The sequence below is a fragment of the Muscardinus avellanarius genome (genome assembly GCF_963383645.1).
Source record: "Muscardinus avellanarius genome assembly, chromosome: X".
NCBI classification, from domain to species: domain Eukaryota; kingdom Metazoa; phylum Chordata; class Mammalia; order Rodentia; family Gliridae; genus Muscardinus; species Muscardinus avellanarius.
The window spans coordinates 81,688,801-81,711,381 of record NC_137792.1 but is presented as its reverse complement, the minus strand read 5'-3'; the positions used below and the strand labels follow the sequence as shown (position 1 = coordinate 81,711,381).

Below are 22,581 nucleotides of genomic sequence, written 5' to 3'. Positions count from 1 at the left end.
AAAAGGTTTAGGCTGGACTATGACTGTTAGAAAATTTCAAATAATTAGGACATGAACTAGAATAAAGGATAAAAAAAGAATTGATGTGGGGTAGAATAAATGTAGCATTTGCTTGGGTATGGGGAGAAAGAGGCATAATAATGAGTGTATCTCAGAGGTAGAATATTGATGATCTAGTCATGCTTTAAATGTCTCAGGATATTTCAAACTGCTAAAGAGTTAACTCAGTATCCCCTATCCAAATATAAACATATGTAGCCAGGTATGGTGGCTCATGTCTGTCTGCACTTTTGAGAATAGCTACAACAGCTGGGTATGTTTGTAATCCCAGCATTTGGTAGGCTGAGACAGGAGGATCTCTGTTCAAGGACAGCCTCAGCTACTACTTAGTGAGGCCCTTTGCAACTCAGTGAAATCCCATTTCAAAATAAAGAATAAAAAATAGGTCTGGGGGGTATAGCTTGAAGGCAGAATGCCCCACCCCCCAAAAAAGAGAGAGAGAATAGCTACAACAGCTTATTTGAGACTCTAGCAACCTAGTGAGACCCTGTTTGTAAACAACAACAACAAATTTTTTTTAAAAAGGGCTTGGGTGTGCTGGGCGTGGTGACACACACTTGTAATCCCCACGCTAGGGAGGCGGAGACAGGAGGATCACACAGGTTCGAAGCCAGCCCCAGCGGTGCTGGCTTAAGAGAGCCTGTTTCCAAATAAAAATATAAGTTTGGGAGTGTAGCCCGGAGGTTAAGGGCTTCCAGGAACCCCAGTAACGCCCGCCCCCCCCCCCCCACACACACAAAGGCTTGGGTATAGCTCTGACGTAGAATGTTGCAGGGCTCAATCCCCAGTGCCAAAAAATATAAGCATATTATTTCACCTAGGGTATCTTACTGTTTTTTAATTTTCAAACACAAGAAAGCAGCATTAGAGAAAGACTTGGGAAAGATTTTTTCCCCTTTATGTCTAGGATAATTTTAGACTGCCATTCTGATTACTCACTTGCTTTCTTTAAGTTTTTTAGTTAGTAATCAATCCTGTAATGGCTTGTTTATTTAGTTGGGATAGCCTGGAGGATTAACTGCAATGGAGCCTTTGGTGGCCTTTGGAATATTGTGAAGACTAGTGATTGTTTATTGACTAATAGAAGCTACTAAGCAAAAAGGACTGATGTCCTATAAGTGTCTTGGGAAGAAAAATAGTATTTATATATCAAGAAGTTTTAAAACATTTTTAAATTTTTTACCAGGCTGTATTATAGGCATGCAGGAAGAATATTGATGACAATAATCTTTAAGATGGAACATGTGTGAGTTTCAAGGTTAATATTAGTTATTCAGGTTTTAATGCATTAACTCTGAGAAATGATATTTATTATAGGTCTTTTCTTCTTAAAATGATAGGACATAGTTAGGACTTCTAACGTCTTCACTACATTGTTTAAATTCCTTTGTACATAAGTACTATAAGTAGTAATTTTTCCCCACTAGCAGTTGTAGCAATTGCTTTAGATTTACTAAGTATTTGTACCTTATGACCTCTGGACAACTGGTTATTGTAGCTATAAAAATGGAAGATTCACTAAGATTTTACTACGATTTACTAAGATTTACTAAGTATTTGTACCTTATGACCTCTGGACAACTGGTTATTGTAGCTATAAAAATGGAAGTAGAAGAAATTTAGATTGAGATGACCAGCTTTATAAAGATTGCCTTTCCCTTTGATTCTATTTATTTTAAGAAAAATTGGCACTAGGTATATACATTTAATTAATTAATTAATTAATATGTGGGTCTGGGGATGGAACCCAGGGGCATTCAACCTCCGAGCTACACCCCCTACCCTAGTTTTTTTTCTTTATTTTGAAACCGGGTCTCACTGAGTTGCAGAAGGCCTCACTAAGTAGCTGAGGCTGTCTGCGAACCGCGATCCTCCGGTCTCAGCCTCCCGAATGCTGGGATTACAAGCGTGCGCCACCACACCCGGCTCTAGGTATATACATTTAGATTGGTAAAACCTTCATCTTTGACGGATGTGGCCCAATTCTAAAATTTATTGTGCCAAATACCAATGTAAATATGCTTTGCCTTAAACACTTAAATAAGGTCTGCTTCATTATGTGTAGACCCTACTTTCTGCCTAAAATAAATGCCACATTTATTTTTGTGGTACTGGGGATGGAACCCTTCTATCTTCGGGCTATACTCCTAGACCTATTTTTATATTTGGAAACAGGGTCTCTTAAGCCAGCAAGGCTGGCTTCGAACCTGCGCAGTTCTCCTGTCTCAGCCTCCCAGGCGTGGGGGAATTATAAGCGTGTGCCACTATGCCCAGCAAGTGCCACATTTTTAAGACTGTAGATTTATATGTTGGAAATTGAAGAGACTTTAGAGATATTATTCTTTCCTGCATATACCTTATTATAGATAAGATTGAGATGTTGTCACTTGTACACGATCATAGTTAAATAGTGCTATAATTCTTCTGATTAGTTCACTACCTCTTTTCTTTTTTTTGTGGTACTGGGGATGGAACCCAGGGGCTTCTACCTTTGAGCTACACCTCCAACCCTATTTTTTTAATTCTTCATTTTGAAACAGGGTCTCACTGAGTTGCAAATGGCCTCATTAAATAGCTGAGGCTAGATGCGAACTGTGATCCTCCTGTCTCAGCCTCCCAAATGCTGGGATTACAAGTGGGCGCCTCCATGCCCTGCTTTCTTTTCTTCACTTTTCCACTGTATTTCAAATGATTTAATTTATAACAATTTCTTATACATGTCTAGAAATACATGTTTTATACAGTAATTTACAGTTATTTATTTTTTTGGTGGCAGTGGGGGTGGAACCCAGGGGCTTTTCTACCTCTGGGCTATACTCCCAGACTTATTTTATACTTTATTTGGAAACAGGGTCTCACTAAATTGCTGAGAGCCTCACTAATTAGCTGAGACTGGCTTCAAACCTGTGCAATCCTCCAGTCTCAGTCTCCCAAGTGCTAGGGTTACAAGCGTGTGCCACCACGCCCGGCAGACTACACTTAAATTTTTTAAGTGTTTCTTGAGTGATAGAAAAGGCCAGAAGAACAATGATATTGCTGAAATTCTCTATTGCTGATTTGGGGGGGCGGGTCTGGGGATGGAACCCAGAGGCATTTGACTTCTGAGCTACATCCCCTGCCATTATTTTTCATTCTTTATTTTGAAACAGGGTCTCACTAAGTTGCAGAGAGCCTCACTAAGTAGCTGAGGCTGTCCAAGAACTGTGGTCCTCCAGTCTCAGCCTCCCAAGTGCTGGGATTACAAGCATGCGCCACCACGCCCAGCTTGTTGAATGTTAAAGTACAGGTTTACCCAAAGAACTATGGCCTTTGAACCAGAAAATGTAACTAGGCATTACAGAAAAATACCATAGTTCCGAGCCTTACATTTTGAGAGACACTTATGTAGTTTTTATTCTTTATGAATGAACAAAACATAAAACTTTTAAATGGGTAGATGTTTATATTTTAGATTACTCTTCTTGTAGTTGGTTATGCAATTTTATATGTTTGGTAATGTACTATGGTATGATGTGTTGGGAAAGCATCTAAATTATTTTTAAAGCTGATACTGAGGTTTCTAATGAATTGACTAAGACTTTCCTTTAGAAAATGTTGCAAAATTTAGAAACTTCATCTATTATTTTTAATGAAAGTTTTAAATATTTGCTAATGTTTTTGTTATAGGGAGTCAGAAACACATTTTTCTTCTGATACAGATTTTGAGGACATCGAAGGAAAAAACCAAAAGCAAGGCAAAGGCAAAGTATGTACCAAATATATGACTTTATTTTGGTGGGAGAAGGAAAAAGGGGGAAAACTGTCTTGTAAATCCAGCTTGTTTTGTGAACATCAATGATAGGTATGGCAAACCTGAATACAGATGGTCCTTTCAGTATCTTTTGTCTATATGCACTGCTTAGAAGTTGAAATTAATAACATGTCATTTCTAGTAGTTTGTTTATTTATTTAAATTTATTTTTTTTTGGTGGTACTGGGGATGGAACCCAGAGGCTTTCTACCTCAGAGCTACACTCCCAGACCTATCTTTATATTTTTTATTTGGAAATAGGGTCTGTTAAGCCAGTGAGGCTGGCTTCGAACCTGTGTGATCCTCCTGTCTCAGCCTCCCAAGCGCGGGGTTTACAAGCGTACACCACCACACCCGGCTCTGTAGCAGTTTATTTTTAAAATGACAGTATGTGAAGCAAAATGTGCTTAATAATTTTATTTTAATTTTCCTGTAAGTATATTATTAGTGTTAGATTTCCCCAAATATAGACAAAAATTCCATAAGATGTCTTATTCCTTTTTTTTTCTTTTTTGCTGTACTGGGGATGGAGCTCAGGGGCATTCTACCTCTAAGCTGTGCAGCCCCAGCCCTATTTTTTATTCGTTTTATTGAAACAGGGTCTCACTAATTTCCAAAGGACCTCACTAAGTAGTAGCTGAGGCTGTCCTTGAACCGTGATCCTCCTGTCTCAGCCTCCCAATTGCTGGGATTACAAGTGTGTGTCACCTTGCCCAGCCCTAAGATCTGTCTTATTCTAGTGCATCTTACAAATGTAATATTAGTTTAAGTCTAATGAATTAATAGATGACCACTGTTTTACCCTTTGTAAGTAATGTCAAGCTAGGAGCAGTGGTTTTCACATGTAATCTCAGTTATTTTTGCTGTCTATTTTCCACTCTGCATTCTAACACAGTTCTGAACTATTAAAATGCTTGGAGATGGATGTGGTGGCATACGCCTGCAATCCCAGCATTTAATAGACTGAGACGGGAGGATCGGGGTTCTTTGCGGCCAGCCTCAGCTACTTAGTGAGGCCTTTTGCAACTCAATGAGACCCTGTTTCAAAATAAAGAATAAAAAACAGGGCTAGGTTGTATTTCAGAGGTAAAATGCCCCTGGGTTCCATTCCTAGTAAAACACACACACACACACACACACACACACACACACACACACACACACACACACACACCTACCAACCTACCTCATTTATTATATTGTAGAAATTTCTCTGGTTATACTTTATAGCTTTTCTGTACTGGTTTCAAACTTTTTTTTTGATATATTAAGGGATTTTAGTGCTGTGATTTCATGTTAATTTTTAGAATTAGTTAAAATCTGGGAATGTGTTAAATCAAGTTCATTTTTGTAGATTTAGATTCAAATAACATTTATTGACTTCCTTTGAATGTACACTTTCTCATTTTTCAGTGATAACTGTTTTCTGATGTAAATGAGATGGGTATGTTGCTAATAATTACTTTGCATTTTTATTATCATGGCAACCCTGTTAAGTAGGTACAATTTTATTCTCTACAGTACAGATTAGAAAAGAATCTCTGAAGCACAGTGTGGTTTACTAGCTTACCCAAGATACTCAGCTAATAGTAGAAATTTTGAACTCTTATATTCTATCTGCAAAGTCTACCTCTTAACTACAGTGCAATGTGAGGTTCATGGTAGTATAAATGAAGGGAAAAAAAAAGAATGAAAGCAAGTGAGGCTGTTATAATCACGATTTTCTACACAGATGGCATTCTATAGGTCAAGTTTAAGCATGTTATAATTATGTATCCTACCCGCTATTTCTGCAGTAGCTTTGTTTTGAACTTTCAAGGATAGATATAACTTCACCAACTTTTATGTTTTATGCAGACTTGTAAAAAAGGCAAAAAGGGCCCAGGAGAAAAGAGCAAAGGTGGAAATGGAGGAGGAAAACCTCCTGGTCCAAACCGAATGAATGGTCATCACCAACAGAATGGAGTGGAAAACATGATGTTGTTTGAAGTTGTTAAAATGGGCAAGTGTGCTATGCAGGTAATATTTATGGAGTTCTCATTTTATTTTTATATAGCTTTGATTTTTCTGTTTTTAAAAATAGAATACTACCTAGGTGTGGTGGCTCATGCTTGTAATTTCAGCATTTGAGAGGCTGAGACAGGAGGATCACGGTTCGTGTCCAGCCTCAGCTACTTAGCCCCTTTGCAACTCAGTGAGACCCTGTTTCAAAATAAAGAATAAAAGGGCCGGGCGTGGTGGCGCACGCTTGTAATCCCCGCGCTTGGGAGGCTGAGACAGGAGGATCACATGGATTTGAAGCCAGCCTCAGCTACTTAGTGAGGCTCTCAGCAACTTAGTGAGACCCTGTTTCCAAATAAAATATAAAATAGGTCTGGGAGTATAGCCTGAAGGTAGAAAGCCTCTGGGTTCTACCCCAGTACCACCAAAAATAAAAAATAAATTAAAAAATGTATTAAAAAATAAAGAATAAAAAATATTGCTGGGGATATAGCTTGGAGGTAGAATGCCCCTTGGGTTCCACCCCCAGTATGGCAAAAAAAAAAAAAATAGAATACTTAATGAAAAAATAACAAACAACTCAAAGTTCTAGGTATGTGTCTATTCAGACATAAGACCTTTAAACTGTGTCTTGAACCATTTTTACTGCTTCATATTTTTGTTGATAGCATAAGTTAAAAAATTACATGGTTGATAAATACACTATAATCCTATGAGGTTTCAATTTTTCTGAATTTGTGTAATTGCCATTAAAATACGAAGTCCTTTGCCTATATAGATTTCTTGGTTGAATTGCCATAAACACTATACACATTAGTGAATTGAATTACTTTAGTCAGTTCATTACAAATTTTATTACTTGTTGCTGTTTCTTAGCAGAGAAGGGGACTAATTGGAGGAATATTTATGTCAAATTATCCTAATTGATGTTTCTTCTGCATAGTTTTATCACAGTAGAAGCACTTAGGTTTTGCAGTGTTGGCCAATCCCATAAGGCATTAAATATTAATAAATACTATACTTGAGGAGTGTGCATAATTTAAATTTTATTTTTGACAGGATCTTGTTATGTTGTCCAGGTTGGTTTTGAACTCTAAGACTTGTCATCCTCCCAAATCAGTCTTCTGAATAGCTGGGGCTACAGGCATGAACCACTGCACTCAACCTGGGGGGGGGGGGGAAATATATATATATATATATATATATATATATATATATATATATATATATACACACACACATATACACACACACAGACACACATAGACACACACAGACACACACACAGACACACACACACATATACACTTAAGGGAACAGTTTTTTTTTCAATGACATAAGTTTAATCAATAGTAGGTGCACAGTGATGGTTATCTGAGAACTAAGTTGTTTAGACTTTTGTTATTATTAACTGATGAAAACTTGTTTATAAATAAATGTGCAAGCTGGGCGTGGTGGTGCACTCTTGTAATCCCCGCACTTGGGAGGCTGAGACAGGAGGATCGCATGGGTTCGAAGCCAGCCTCAGCTGTTTAGTGAGGCTCTCAGCAACTTAGTGAGACCCTGTTTCCAAATAAAATATAAAAAAAAGGTCTGGGAGTATAGCCCGGAGGTAGAAAGCCTCTGGGTTCCACCCCTAGTACCACCAAAAATAAAAAATAAAAATATGCAATTGTAAATGGTTTTGTAAGTGAAATTTGAAATATTAATTGGAGGGTACTAATAAAGTACAATGTCCCATGTAATTGTAAAATACTAATTATTAACTATTTGAGCTTTCTCTAGTTTCACAACTTCAAATTCATTCTTAGCATTCTAATTCAACTCCATTTGTCCCATCTCCTAAATTTTGATACTGTATAGTTGCGATTGGAGTGTAGACTTTTTTTGTTTAGTTTTATAAATGATCGTTTTGAATACACATTTAGCTTTTTTTTTCTTGTCTGGAGCCCTGTGCATGAACATTTTTCTTTTAAAAACGATAATATGTTATTGTACTGTGGTTTATTTAGTCATTTCCTGATTTAAAAATTACTACCCTTGGCCGGGCGTGGTGACTCACGCTTATAATCCCCGCACTTGGGACGCGGAGACAGGAGGATCACGCAGGTTCATATCCAGGCTCACTGGTTTAGGAGACCCTGTTTCCAAATAAATAAATAAATAAATAAATAAATAAATAAATAAATAAATAAATAGGCCTGGGAGTGTAGCCCGGAGGTAGGAGGGTTTCCAGGAACCCCAGTACCACCCCCCCAAAAAAAAAAAAACAACTGCCCTCTCTCCAATTCCCCTGTTGAGTTAATTTTATCCAAAGGATACACTATAGTTGGGCTTGGTGGTCCATGCTTGTAATGTGATTGAATAAAAAGCTATGATTAAGCCAAGCATGGTGGCATAGGCCTGTCGTTCCAGTACTTGGGAGGCTGAGAAAGGAAGATTGCAGGTTCACAGCCAGCCTCAAATACTTAGTGAGGCCTTATGCAACCTTGTGAGACCCCTATTTAAAAAGTAAAAGAATAAACTGGGCGTGGTTGCACAGGCTTGTTATCCTAGTACTTGGGACGCTGAGGTAGGAGGATTCTAAGTCAGGTTCTAAACCAATCTCAGCTACTTAGTGAGGCTCAAACAAATACAAAATAGGTCTGGGAGTATAGCTGGGAGGTAGAAAGCCTCTGGGTTCCATCCCTAGTTCTACAAAAAGTAAACTAAACAAAAGAGTTAAGGCTGTGTCTCAGAGTTAGCATGCCCCTGGGTTCAATCCCCAGTACTTGGGGGGGGGGTAGGGTGTATTATCTCAGTTTATCATTTCATTACTTTTGTTTTTACTTTTATTATTTATTTCTTTATAATATTTTGTTCTGGATATTTATCCACATTAATCTTTTTTCTGATCTCGTTTTTTTTAAGATTCTATATTTATTTATTTATTTATTTATTTATTTATTTATTTATTTAGGTAGTACTGGGGGTGGAACCCAGAGGCTTTCTACCTCCAGGCTATACACCCAGACCCATTTTTTAAATATTTTATTTGTAAACAGGGTCTCACTAAGTTGCTGAGAGCCTCACTAAGTAGCTGAGGCTGGCTTCGAACCGGCACCATCCTCCTGTCTCAGCCTCCCAAGCGAGGGGATTACAAGCGTGCGCCAACACGCCCGGCTTCTTTTTTTGTTTTGTTTTTTTTTTAATATCAGCTAATATTAGTCCATTTGTGTTGATATAAAAGATAAACTGGGCAGGCTATAAATAAATTGATTTCTCACAGTTCTAAAGACTAGAAAGTCTAAGATCAAGGTACTAGTAGTTTTCAGTGTATGGTGAGGGCTCACTTTGTGATCCATAACTGGTCCCTTTTCATACTGCCCTCACTTGATAGAAGAGGCAAGGTTTCATTAGGGCTTTGTCCTAATGATGAAATTACCTGCTAATAGCCCCACTTTCTAATACTATTACATTGGTGATTAGTTTTTAATACATGAAGCTGGTAGGGGGTATAAAATATGAGAAATTTAAACCTATAGCAGTAGCTAATTAGGTGATTGTTTTGTCTAGTCTGTGTGTGTGGGGGCTTACGGGGGATGGAACTCAGGGGCATTATACCTCCGACATACACCCCAGCCCTATTTTGTAGTCTTTAATTTTAATTTTTTTTTTTTTTTGTGGTACTGGGGTTCCTGGAAGCCCTGCTACCTCTGGGCTACACTCCCAGACCTATTTTATACTTTTTATTTTTGGAAACAGGGTCTCTTAAGCCAGTGCAGCTGGCTTCGAACCTGTGTGATCCTCTCTTCTGCAAAGCATTTTCAGACACCATCTCCCCTTGAATTATTTGCTCTTACTGGCCCATCTTATACCATGATATGTTATCATTATACATATCTTTGATTCTGTTTTATTAATTACTTAATCAGAAATTATGTATTATCCAATTTTAGCATTCCTAGACATAAAACAATCTCAGTAATTATGAGTGAGAATGACTAAATACAAGAATAGCCACAGGCATAAAAAATAGTCTTTGTATTTTAAGACAGGAAAAACCATGCGTATGATTCTAATTTGACTAGGTAATGTTTTATGTTATTGAATTAATACTTTGCATACTATTTTTTTTTTCTGGTCTGGGGATGGAACCCAGGGGCATTCAACCTCCAAGCTACATTTTTAGCCATTTTAGTGTTGCAACGTGGGGGGTGCATGTCTATAATTCCAGTACTTGGGAAGCTGAGACAGGAGAATTGCAGGCTTTGGGCCAGGCTCAGCAACTTAGCAAGACTCTGTATCAAAATAAAAAATAAAAAAGGGCTGAGGGTGTATGTCAGAGGTAGAGTACCTCTGGGTTCTAGATGTCTAAAAAACCCCAATACAAATTTTTTTTCTAGCCATTTCGGTGTGATAGCTTACAGTATTTATTTCCATGGACTTGTATTTGTAATGTAAATTCCACTTGGTTTTTATAAATTACTTTTTGAGGAGATGGGGTGTTGTCTTGTAGCTTTCATTAAATATTTTTGTATCATGATTGACAAGAGTAGTCCTTATTCTTATAACGTCTTGCCACATAATAAACTACCTCAATTTCATTGATGTGCAACAACCACCATTATATTTGGCTTTGTGATTCTGTGGGTCTATAATTAAGTTATAGAACTAAGTAGGAACGACTCCTCTCTGATCCATAATGGCTGGGTCCTTAGTTGGGATACATAGAATGCCTGGTAGCAACACAGTTAGGGACCATAAACATCTGGAAGTTTTTTTTGGTTTTTTTTTTTTTTTTACTTAATGTTTGACACATAGCATGAAGTAATTTAAAGACTGGGCTAAGCTAGAACTTTACCTGAAGTATCTACAAATGGCCTTCCCATTTGGCTTAGACTTTTTATAGTATGTCTTAGAAGAGAGGTTTGAAGAGAATGTTTGTGAGGTAGTATCTAGTTCATTTATGGTCCAAGAAATCAATGCAGATGCATGGCCCTATATGACCTAATCTTGAGCACATCATTGCATTCTGTTCTAGAGAAGAGGATATAGTAACACCTGTTATAGGAAGCACTGTCAAAGAATTTGGGGTCATGTTTTAAAAATATGTTGTTCAGCTGGGTGTGGTGGTGCACGCTTGTAATCCCGGCGCTTGGGAGGCTGAGACAGGAGGGTCGCACGGGTTCGAAGCCAGCCTCAGCTCCTTAGTGAGGCTTTCAGCAACTTAGTGAGATCCTGTTTCCAAATAAAATGTAAAAAAAGGTCTGGGAGTATAGCCGGGAGGTAGAAAGCCTCTGGGTTCCACCCAAAAATAAATAAATAAATAAATAAATAAATAAATAAATGCCATTCATAATATATTCTGTTGCTTTTATTCTTTTATTGGCCTATACAATATTTGGTAAAAATTTTAAACATGCTTATTTCATAAATTATTTTTGGTTAACATATACATGTTATAAAATATAGAAAAAAGTACAAATGTAAAATTTAAATGTGCCAGCTTTCTATTACTATAACAAATACCCAAGAAAGCCATTTTATAAAGGATAAAAGCTTTATTTTGGCTCAATGGTTCAGAGATTTCCATGATAATCTGTTCCCATTGCCTTGGGCTTATGATGAAGTAGCACATACTGGTGGGGGACATGTGGTGGAGCAAGCTGTTCTCATGGATGCCAGGAAACAGGAAGAGACTGGTTTTCCACAACCTGTTTCCAGGGCATTCCTCCGAACTATCTAAAATTTCTTCCTAGGCCCCAGGTTTTAGTTTCTACCACCTTCCAACAGTTTATAGTGGAGGATTAAATTAAGGGATATTCCAAATCCAAACTATAGTATGCAGTAAAGTTTTTTTTTTGAAGTATAAGCCCATTGGTTTTTAGTGTTTTACAGAATTGTACATCTATAGTTAGAGAACATTTTCAACATAATAGAAAGAAACATCACTCCCTGTTCTCCAGATCTAGGCCACCACTGATCAACTTAGAATTTTGCCTATTCTGGACATTTCACATAAATGGGATAATATAATTTGTGTGTGTGTGTGCGCGCGCGTGTACGTGCCTGCGTGCACTTACAGAGGATCCAATCCAGGGGCCTTATACTAACTCTGAGGTATACCCCCAGCCCTTTAAAAAAGTTTTTTCTTTTGTTGTTTTGAAAGAGTGTCTTACTAGGTGGCTGAAAATCTCCCTAAATTGCTAAGGCTGGTCTTAAAAACAAAACAAAAATTTTTTTATGATACTAGGGATGGAACCCAGGGGCATTCTACCTCTGAGCTACACCCCAGCCCTATTTTTATTCTTTTTAGTTTGAAAAAGGGTTTCACTATGTTGTGGAGGGCCTCACCTGAGGCTGGTTCTGAACTGGTGGTCCTTAGCCTCCAAAGTACTAGGATTACAGACATGCACCATCACTCCTGGCTTTATTGTGTGGTTCTTTATGAGTGGTCTCTTTGATTTGGCATAATACTTTCAAGGTTGATTCATGTTGTTGCATGCATTAGAACTTAATTCCTTTTGATAAAACAGTTATATTTTATGGATATGCCATATTTTGTTTATTCATTTATCCATTGAAACACATTTGAGTTGTTTTCACATTTTGGCTGTTTTGAATAATGTTGCACAAGTGTATGTTTGTACATATGTTTTCATTTCTCTTGAGTAATATATACCTTGGGAGTCAAATTGCAGTGTCATATTGTAACTCTATATTTAACTTTTGAGGAGCTGCCAAACTTTTTCCAAAGTGGCTGTATGATTTTACTTTCCCACCAGAAGTGTTGGAGTGTTCCATTTATCCGCAGCTTACTAATATATGGGGAGATTTTTGCCTCCTCCCCTATTGTGGTGCTTGAGATTGAATCTGGGGCCTAGTACTTGCCTGGCAAGTGATTTAACTACTGAGCCACTCTCCCAACCCACAAATGCTTGTTAATATTTTAAATTTTTATTGTAGCCATTTTAGTGAGTATGAAGTAGTATCTCTATATGGTAGGGCTTTTGTTGTGTGTGTGTGTGTGTGTGTGTGTGTGTGTGTGTACACACCTAGGGTCTCATGCATGCTAGGCAAGCTCCCTATCAATGAGCCTCATACCCAGTTCTTCCTTGTAGTTTTGATTTACATTTCCTTAATGGCTAATGATGTTGAGCATCTTTTCATGTGTTTATTGGCCATTCATATATTGTCTTGATAAAACGACCAATTCTGATCCATTCTCTATATTTCTAATTTTTAGTTGGATTATTTGACCTTTTTTTTTTTTGCATGACTGGGAATGGAACTCAGGGGCATTCTACCTCTGAGCTATACCCCCAGCCCTCTTTTTTTATTCTTTATTTGAAACAGGGGCTCACTGAGTTGCAAAAGGGCCTCACTAAGTAGCTAAGGCTGTTGGCGAACGGCAATCCTCCCAAATAGTGGGATTACAAGCATGCACTCTGACTTCCTGGATCTGACTTCTTAATTTTTAAAAATATTTTTTGTGCTGTGGCTTGAACCTGGGGCTTCATGCTCACTAAGTATATGATCTACAACTGAGCTTTATCCCCAGGCTGGCTTTTGAAAATTATATTAATAGAAAGGGTTATTTTATGTTCTTAACAAAAATTTCTTATCAGATATGGTTTGTAAATATTTTCACAGTTTTGTGAAATATCTTTTCTCTTTGATGGAATCCTTGACAAAAGGCTTTATAATTTTTAAGTTGAATTCACGTTTTCTTTCATTGCTTGCATTTTTGGTGTATTATCTATGAGGGCTTTGCTAAATACAACATTGTGAAAATCTACTTTTATATTTTTTAATTTTAATTAATTAATTAATTATATTTTGTACTACTGGGGTTTCTGGAAACCCTTCTGCCTCCGGGCTACACTCCCAGACCTACTTTTTAATATTTTTTAAAATTTGGAAACAGGGTCTCCGAAGCCAGTAAAGCTGGCTTCAAACTTGCGCGTTCCTCCTGACTCCACCTCCCAAGCGCAGGGATTACAACTGTGCACCATCATGCCAGGCTACTTTTATTTTTTTGATGGCTTTATAGTTTTAGCTTTTATATTTAGGTCTTTGATCCATTGGAGATAAGTTTTGTGTGTATGGTGTGAGGTAAGGCTCAGCTTCGTTGTTACTTTTGCATGAGGATATCCAGTTATGTCCAGACCATATGTTGAAAAGACTATTCTTTATCTCTTGAATTGTCTTGGTGTCTTGTTGAAAACCAAATAACCATCAATGTAAGGATATATTTCTGGACTCTAAATTTTATTCCATTAGTGCACATTTCTATATTTATGCCAAACTCCTTCATTGTCTTGATTATTGTAGGTTTGTGAACTTGAAGCCATGAAACGTGTCTTTCAGATTTGTCTTTTTAAAAGATTGATTTGGCTATTCAGGACCCATTGCGTTACCGTAAGAACTTTAGGATCATCTTTTTAGTATTTACAAATAAGCCAACTGGGATATATATACAATTGTATATATTTATTTAAAGAGATGTGATACTATACAATGCTGAAATGTATGACTTTCATGGGACTTTATTGATTCTTAGAACATTAATAAACGCTAATGATTTTTTAAAATCTTTTTTCCCCTTTGCTGTAGTCGGTGGTAGATGATTGGATAGAATCATACAAGCATGACCGAGATATAGCACTTCTTGACCTTATCAACTTTTTTATTCAGTGTTCAGGCTGTAAAGGTAAGATATATTTATTTTGTAAGCAGAAGCTCTCAAAAAAATTTTTTTTCTTCCACCTAGAGAGATGTTACATGCACTTTACATAGAAAATAATACCAAGGTGTAGTGAATTATTTGTATTATATTCATAAAAATATTTAAGGTAAAAAGCAAAGAACAAAGTAAGAGAAATTCTGTTGATAAAATTATATTCATGTGTGAAATTGTTATATTACTTTTATTAGATATATTTCCCACTTTCAGCACTTGGTTTTAGGAACAAAGAAAAGAAGGGAGGAGGAAGATAATGAAGAGAAACAGGTTCAAATGACAGGGAATTGTAAAGTGTAGGGAATTAAAAAGTGCCATGAATAACAGTAAGTAAATAAGTCAGTAGGTAAGTAAGTAAATAAGCTAAGTAAGGTATTAATGAAACTGCCAGTTCTTCTAAAAAGACAGAGAAATCTGTGGTGGTTAGTGGGGGTCTTTATTTTAAAAGATAAGAAGCAGGAGTGGGGAAAGTATACAATATATAAATGTCTTCCCCAGGACAAAAGTATTTAGGACAGGTATATGGCAAGGGGGCAGATTTATGTAATTTCAGGATTTATACATTCTCTAGGTCAATAAATGAGTCAGTGAAGATCACAGGCAGGCAGGTTCCTATGTATCCTGTGTCTCTCTCTAGTGCTTGACATATCTTTGAAATCCTAGAAGATATCTAGGTAAATATGTCTTTAGACTTCTGATGAAAATGACACCAAAAACATAGGCATTAATAATGATGAGGGAAGGTTATTTAAAATAGAATTAAAAAGTTAAGATGCTAAAATAACAACTTATTTAAGCAAATGTAGAGAAAGAATTGTTAAGAAACAATTTACATTAATTGGACAATATTCCTTTAAAAGTACTGTGATGGTAATTGTAATGCAAGTAACACTGGCAATTTACTTGCAGTTGATCACAGCATTATTTGTAGTTTACATATTAAATGTTACCTATATTTGAGGCCTGACAAATATGTTAAATCCATGAGCCTGGTAACTTCATGCTGTCATTAACTTGGTTAGTTTTGAGAAATTAAAAACAAACAGTTAACTTTGTAGGATATAGAGAACTGCCTAGTTTATTTGACTTAGCTAAAATAAAGATAGCTGCAATTTAGTTTTATATAATACTCTAGTGTATTTTGAAAAGTTTTATTTTAATTTGACGTTTGAATTGGAGATTTTTATTTTATTTTTGGTACTGGGGATGGAGCCCAGGGGCACTGTACCTTTGAGCTACACCCTCAGCCCTATTTTTTTAGCCTTTTTATTTTATTTAAAAGGTCTCACTGAGTAACGAAGGGCCTTACTAAGTAGCTGAGGCTGTCCTCAAACCGTGATCCTCTGGTCTCAGCCTTCCGAATGCTGGAATTATAAGCATGTGCTACCACACCAGGCTTGAATTGGAGTTTTAAAACAAGGCCACATTCAGAGTGTTTTCTTTTCTCAGATTTCATCTGTATTCGGGTCATTGTTTATAACTAAGGAACTTGCTAACTCAACATTTGGATATACTTTATTGTAAACTAGATTGTCAGGATTTCTAAAAAGTTAACATGTTGTAAACTTGTTTATCAGGTAGATTTTATCAGGTAGAATTGAAAGAATTATTTTATAATTTAGCAACTTCCATAAAGTAAAGTTCATCATATAATCAAGGTTAAGGTCACTGATGAATACACATACTTTTTTTGTGGTACTGGGGGATTCACAAGAATCCCCGTTCTTGTGAGACTGAGACAGGAGGATCGCACAGGTTTGAAGCCAGCCTCAGCTACTTAGTGAGGCTCTCAGCAACTTAGTGAGACCCTGTTTCCAAATAAAATATAAAAAATAGGTCTGAGAGTATAGCCTGGAGATAGAAAACAATATAAAATGCACATGTTTGTTTCAAGATTATATATAAACATTTCATTGAAATAGTTTCAGAGATTGAGTTACTGGTCCTTCTCTAGCATGGCCAGTTAATTATATAGCACCTGGATATAAAGTATGGGAACATTTTTAGGAGATACACATGATTCTAGATTAAAAACAAAAACCTTTGAAGCTGGGCATGGTGACACACGCTTGTAATCCTGACATTTGGGATGCTGAGAAAGGAGGATCGTAGTTCGTAGGCAGCCTCATCTATTTAGTGAGGCTCTCTGTAACTCACTGTGACCCTTTTTCAAAATAAAGAATATAAAATAGAGCTGGGGGTGTAGCTTGGATGCCCCTGGGTTCCATCCCAAGTAACACACACACACACACACACACACACACACATCCTTCAAAAGTTGTTTGAGAGTATTTTCTTAGGTAGAGAAATAGTACTTTTTTCTGAATTTACCATTCTTTTATGGTCAATTATTTGATTCTTTAAAAAGGTTGCAGTAATAAAGGGCACCACTAGGATTTGATCTCATCCAGGGGAGGTATCATGATGTAGGTGAATTATGTCAGACAAATTAATTTCTCTTAGCTTTTATTGTACTCATCTGTGAAACAAAAATCATAGTTTTAAATCTGTGTATATATACACATAAATACATACACACCAAAAATGTGCATATAAAATAACCTCTCTGTTTTATTGAAAATCTGCACTATTTTTAGTACTTATTATAATTCTTCTGTATCAGGACATTTTGTTACAATATTTATGGCATTGCTAGTAATAGGACAGGTAAGCAAGTAAATGATTCAGGTAAAAAAAAACTACAGTTTTCAAAAATTCAGTTTTTACATTTATCTTGTCCTTTGTTGTAAATCTCATGATGCTTTATCAGTAGAAACTAATGTACATCTTCTTTTATTATCTCCTAATACAACTTTCTATAGAAATATCTTTTCTGATGATTGATCTTTTCTTGGTTAAGTTTTAGTACATAGAGTGTATACCCTTCCTTCTCCCTCATGCCATCCTTTAAAATTTTAAAGGTTCTTTTCATATTATTGCTGTATGAAACAGTTGGGTTTTTTGGGGAATGGTTCTTAATTTTCTAACTTGTAAGTACTTCCCCTCCCCCGTCTGAAATTAGTATTTCTGCCATTATCATTCATCAAGGCATTTATCATATACTATTAATTTTATTTTCTTTTCCTTTATTTTTAACATCCAGTTAAAAATATGGGCTTCCAGGTAGGAAGGACTTGCAACTTATCCGTTGACATTTATTTTCAGCCCATTTAAAGGATGTTAGGGTGTAGTTGTTTTAGACCTATTGATAAAGTATAATCTACCTATTACCCTTTTTCCTATCATCTTCAGATCCATCCTCAAGGTTTCTTTCCTTCATACGCTGGGGATTGAATGTAGGACTAAATGTATGCTAGGGAAATGCGCTGCCACTGAGCCATATCTGTAGTCCTCATTCCCAAGGAAGGAAGGTGGTGTTTTTTGTTTTGTTTTGTTTTGTTTTTTTGGCAGGTCTGGGGATGGAACCCAGGGTCATTTGACCTCAGAGCTATACTCCGTGCCCTATTTTTTTCTTCTTTTTTTTGTTGTACTGAGGAATGGATCCCAGGGGCCTTCTACCTCTAGGCTACACTCCCAGACCTATTTTTTATATTTTATTTGGAAACAAGGTCTCTTAAACCAGCTCAGGTGGGCTTCGAACCTGCGTGATCCTCCTGTCTCTGCCTCCCAAGCGTGGGGATTACAAGCGTGCACCACCACGCTTGGCTTTATTTTTCATTTTGAAACAGGGTCTCACTAAGTTGCGGAGGGCCTCACTAAGTAGCTGAGGCTGTCTGAAAACTGTGATCCTCCTGTCTCAGCCTCCCCAATGCTGGGATTACAAGTGTGCACCACCACACCCGGCATTCCCAAGGTTTTAAATGCTACCTTGTATGTGACTTTACCCTTGGTGATACATGATTTATGTTAAAGGGGCAAAACTAGTACAGTCTTCTCTCCATATTCACAGATTTCACATCTGGATTTTTTAACTGAAAAAAATTATATCAGCATTGAACATGTACAGGTTTTTTTTTATCATTATTCCCTAAATAATACAGTGCAACAATTATTTGCACAGCATTTACATTGTACTAGATATCATAAGTGATCTAGAATTTATTTATTTATTTATTTATTTATTTATTTATTTATTTATTTATTTTGGTACTGGGGATGGAACTCAGGGGCATTCTACCTCCTAGCTATACCCTCAGCCCTATTTTTTTTTTTTTTGGGTGGTACTAGGGGTGGAACCCAGAGGCTTTCTACCTCCGGGCCATACTCCCAGACCTTTTTTATATATTATTTGGAAACAGGGTCTCGCTAAGTTGTTGAAAGCCTCACTAAGTAGCTGAGGCTGGCTTCGAACCTGTGCGATCCTCCTGTCTCAGCCTCCCAAGCACGGGGATTACAATTGTGCGCCACCATGCCCGGCCTATTTTTTTTTATTATTATTTGCGCCACCATGCCTGGCCTCCTATTTTTTATTATTATTTTGAAAGAGGGTCTCACTAAGTTGTAAAGGGCCTTAATAAGTAGCTGAGGCTGTTCTTGAAACATGATATTCTTGTCTCAGCCTTCCAAATGCTGGGATTTATAGCATACACCACCACATCTGGCTCAGATGATTTAAAATACACAAGAGGATGTATATAGGTTATATTCAAATACTATGCCATTTTACAAGAGGGACTGAGCAATCAAGGATCTTAGTATCCTGCTTGGGGAGGAAGTGGATTATTCTGGAACCTATTTATGAAAGGGCAGTTGTATATATTATTATAGCACAAGTGAAGTAAGACAGGTAGAAATAGCCAAAGCTGATTATGCTAGGAAGAATGGTACCTGTCAGAAGTGTGGAACTGTTTTCATATACATTTTGACAGTAGCTTTTGTTGGTGTTATATTTATAGGTCTTAGTATCTTATGATGAGATTAAGAAATTTATTGTATGGATATAGACTTCTTGTTAGAGATGATGTAGAAGTTCTCTTTATTTTTTACATTGCACTAAATATTAACTTCTGACAATTGCAAATTTCAGGAGTCGTTACAGCAGAAATGTTTAGACATATGCAGAACTCTGAGATAATTCGAAAAATGACTGAAGAATTTGATGAGGTAACTTCTTATCCTAAATGTTTTGATAATTTGTTCTTAACTTGATTTTGTGGATATCAACTTTGTCTTTAATCAAAGGAGATGGCTATGTGACCTTGGGCAAGTTGTCTTGCATCAGTTTCAACATGTATACAGTGAGACTAATAGTTTTCTTATAAGGCTCTTATGAAAATTACATTGAATAGTGTTTGAAAAATGTGTAGCATATATTTTCTGACACATAACAATAACTCAATTTATGTTAGCTGTTATTTTTGTACGAGAACTGAAAGTTTTAGGGAAGAACATAATATCCTGGATTATTTAATTTATTTTTAGTACTTAATTTTTTGTTTAGTATTGAGGATCGAACTTAGGAGACATTCTACTTCCAAGATATACCCCCAGCCTTATTTTATTTTTATTTGGAAACAGGGTCTTTAGGTTGATAAGAGCCTCACTACTTTCTGAGGCTGTCTTTAAACCTGTAAAACTCTTTTCTTAGCCTCCCAAGTACAGGGATTAAAGGCATGCACCACCATGCCCAACTCTGGGTTATTTTAAAGGGAAGATTTAGTCAGTATTTGATGAGTGGGTATCTTAGACAAAGGAATAAATCAATTATTTTATTGTTTATAAATCCTTTATATTTTAGCTCTAAGAACAATATAGTATATTATTTTATTTATTTATTCCTAGGGGCATTCGACCTCTGAGCTATACCCCCAGCACTATTTTTTATTCTTTATTTTGAAACTGGATCTCACTGAGTTGCAAAGAGCCTTTACTAAATAAATGAGGCTGTTTGTGAACCCTGATCCTCCTGTTTCAGCCTCCCAAATGCTGGAATTACAAGAGTGTGCCACCATACCTGGCTCATTTTTATGTTTTAATTTGAAGCAGTGTCTCTATAAATTGCCAGGATTCTCAGTAAGTTACTGTGACTGGCCTTGAACATGCAATCATCCTGTTTTAGAGACCTAAGTTTTGGGATTACAGGTGTGTCCAACCAATCCCAGGCAAAAAATAGTAAATAAGACTTGAAGCCATGTGTGTTGGCATAGGCCTATATAATTCTTTTACTTGGGAGGCTTAGATAAGAGGATCACAGGTTCTAGGCCAGACATAGCAACTTAATAAGACCATCTGCAACCTAGCTAGACTGCATTTCCAAATAAAAACAAAGGTCTGGGTATGTGGCTTGGGGGGTAGGATGCCTTTGGGTTCAATCCCCAACCCCCCCCCCAACACACACACTTGAGTTCATTATCACAGTAATCTCTTTGAAGGGTTCTTAACTATGTATATATTTGTAGATTAACTAGAATGCAAAACTCCTTCAGGACCAGAACTCTCTGTTTTGTTCACACACGTATTCTAACACTAGTAGTTTTATGCTACCAAAACTTTCCACATGAATTTTCAAGTAGAAAATCTTGTTTTATTTCCTTTTCCATTTATTCTTGCTCTCCCTAATGAAGAGCTTTAAACTATCCTTGTAAAAGATGAGTTGTTAAAATGGCTTTGATGATCACTAAGCAGTATCAATCAGTTCCTGAGTAGTAGAGAAGTAATTATGTATAATGCTAGTTTTTAACCTTTTAATTTAAGAACTCTTTCTAAAAGGAAGCAAGTATTTGAGTCATTCTGAAATATAACTTCAAAACTAACAAAGTTGCTACCAAGAATTAATGTGTATTTTAACATAGTCATTAAATGAGCTCATCACAAAATAAATGGGGTTTATGAGGGAGATGTAAATCAAAACTATAATTCCTTCTCACTTCAATTAGAATGGCAGTTATTTAGAATAAAAATAAGAATAAATGTTGGTGAGAATGGGTCGAGGGAAGGAACTCATATACTGTTGGTGGGAATGTAAATCAGTACAGCAACTATAGAAATTGGTATGGAGATTCTTTAAAAAAAGAGAAAACTACCATATAATCCATATATGCCAATCTTTGGTAGCTATTCAAAAGAAATTGTTAGTGCACTTTACAGAAACATGTTTATACCCCTGTTTATCACAGCAAAATTGACAAGAGCCAAGTTATGGAACTAGCCTAGTTGGCTATCAGTAGATGAATATATAAAGAAAATGTATTGCATATACACAATGGAGTTATATTTAGCCATAAAGAAGAATGAAACTATGTCATTTGCAGGAAAATGGATGGAACTGAAAACCATAGTTTTGAATTAAGTCAAACTCAGAAAAGTATTAGGTGTTTTCTTTCATATGAGAGAAGGAAGAAACAGGAAAAAACAAGGAGTGCCATGAAAATAGAACGAACAATTCGGTAGAGGGAGAGTAGGGTGAGAAGGTATTGGGAAGTGAAATTAATCAAATTACATTTTGGGTGTGTACGGAGAATTGAACCCCCCAGCATCATTGTATCTCTGAGCTACACCCCAGTCCTCTTTATATTTTACTTTGAAACAAGGTCTCATTAAATTGCAGAGGGTCTCACTAAGTTGTTGAGGTTGGCCTCGAACCTGTGGTCTTCCTTGTCTCAGCCTCTCATCAAATTACATATTTTTTGGTGAAGATGTAAAGAAGTTTATTAAAAAGATAGAAATACAGAAGATAGTTGCAACCCCATGCCACAATGGCATGGGTGGTGGTGGTCCGAGCCAATTCACCACCCCAAAGATACAGCATGTGGATGGACTTCTTATACCCATGACCTCCATCTTGTTTACATAATTCTGATGTAGTGAAGGTCTCTGTAAGGTACCTCCCCTTATTCTGTAAGGTACCTCCCCCAGCAAGGTGTGGCAAGGTGTCTCCTTTCATGAAGGTCGATCCCTCCTACCATCTTAGCTAGCTTAATCAGATTACATTTATATGCATACATAAATACACCACAATGAAACTCATCATTCTATATAAAAATATATACCAAAGAAGAGAAAAATATATAAAGATGTTAATGATGTCCTACAATATAAATAAACA

The 22,581-nt window shown here is 36.6% G+C and overlaps 1 protein-coding gene across 3 annotated transcripts in view; it reads left to right on the top strand.

Annotated features, from left to right (window-relative positions):
• STAG2 (STAG2 cohesin complex component) overlaps nucleotides 1–22,581 on the top strand; it is a gene marked incomplete at both ends in the record, with an annotated part of 100,409 nt that overhangs the window by 1,808 nt on the left and 76,020 nt on the right. For all 3 annotated transcript variants that reach the window (XM_080718594.1, XM_080718595.1, XM_080718593.1), the window contains 4 exons: nucleotides 3,727–3,805; nucleotides 5,708–5,869; nucleotides 14,450–14,546; nucleotides 19,564–19,640. In XM_080718594.1, coding sequence (XP_080574720.1) covers nucleotides 3,727–3,805; nucleotides 5,708–5,869; nucleotides 14,450–14,546; nucleotides 19,564–19,640 — 415 coding nt within the window. The remainder of the gene's footprint in view (nucleotides 1–3,726; nucleotides 3,806–5,707; nucleotides 5,870–14,449; nucleotides 14,547–19,563; nucleotides 19,641–22,581) is intronic.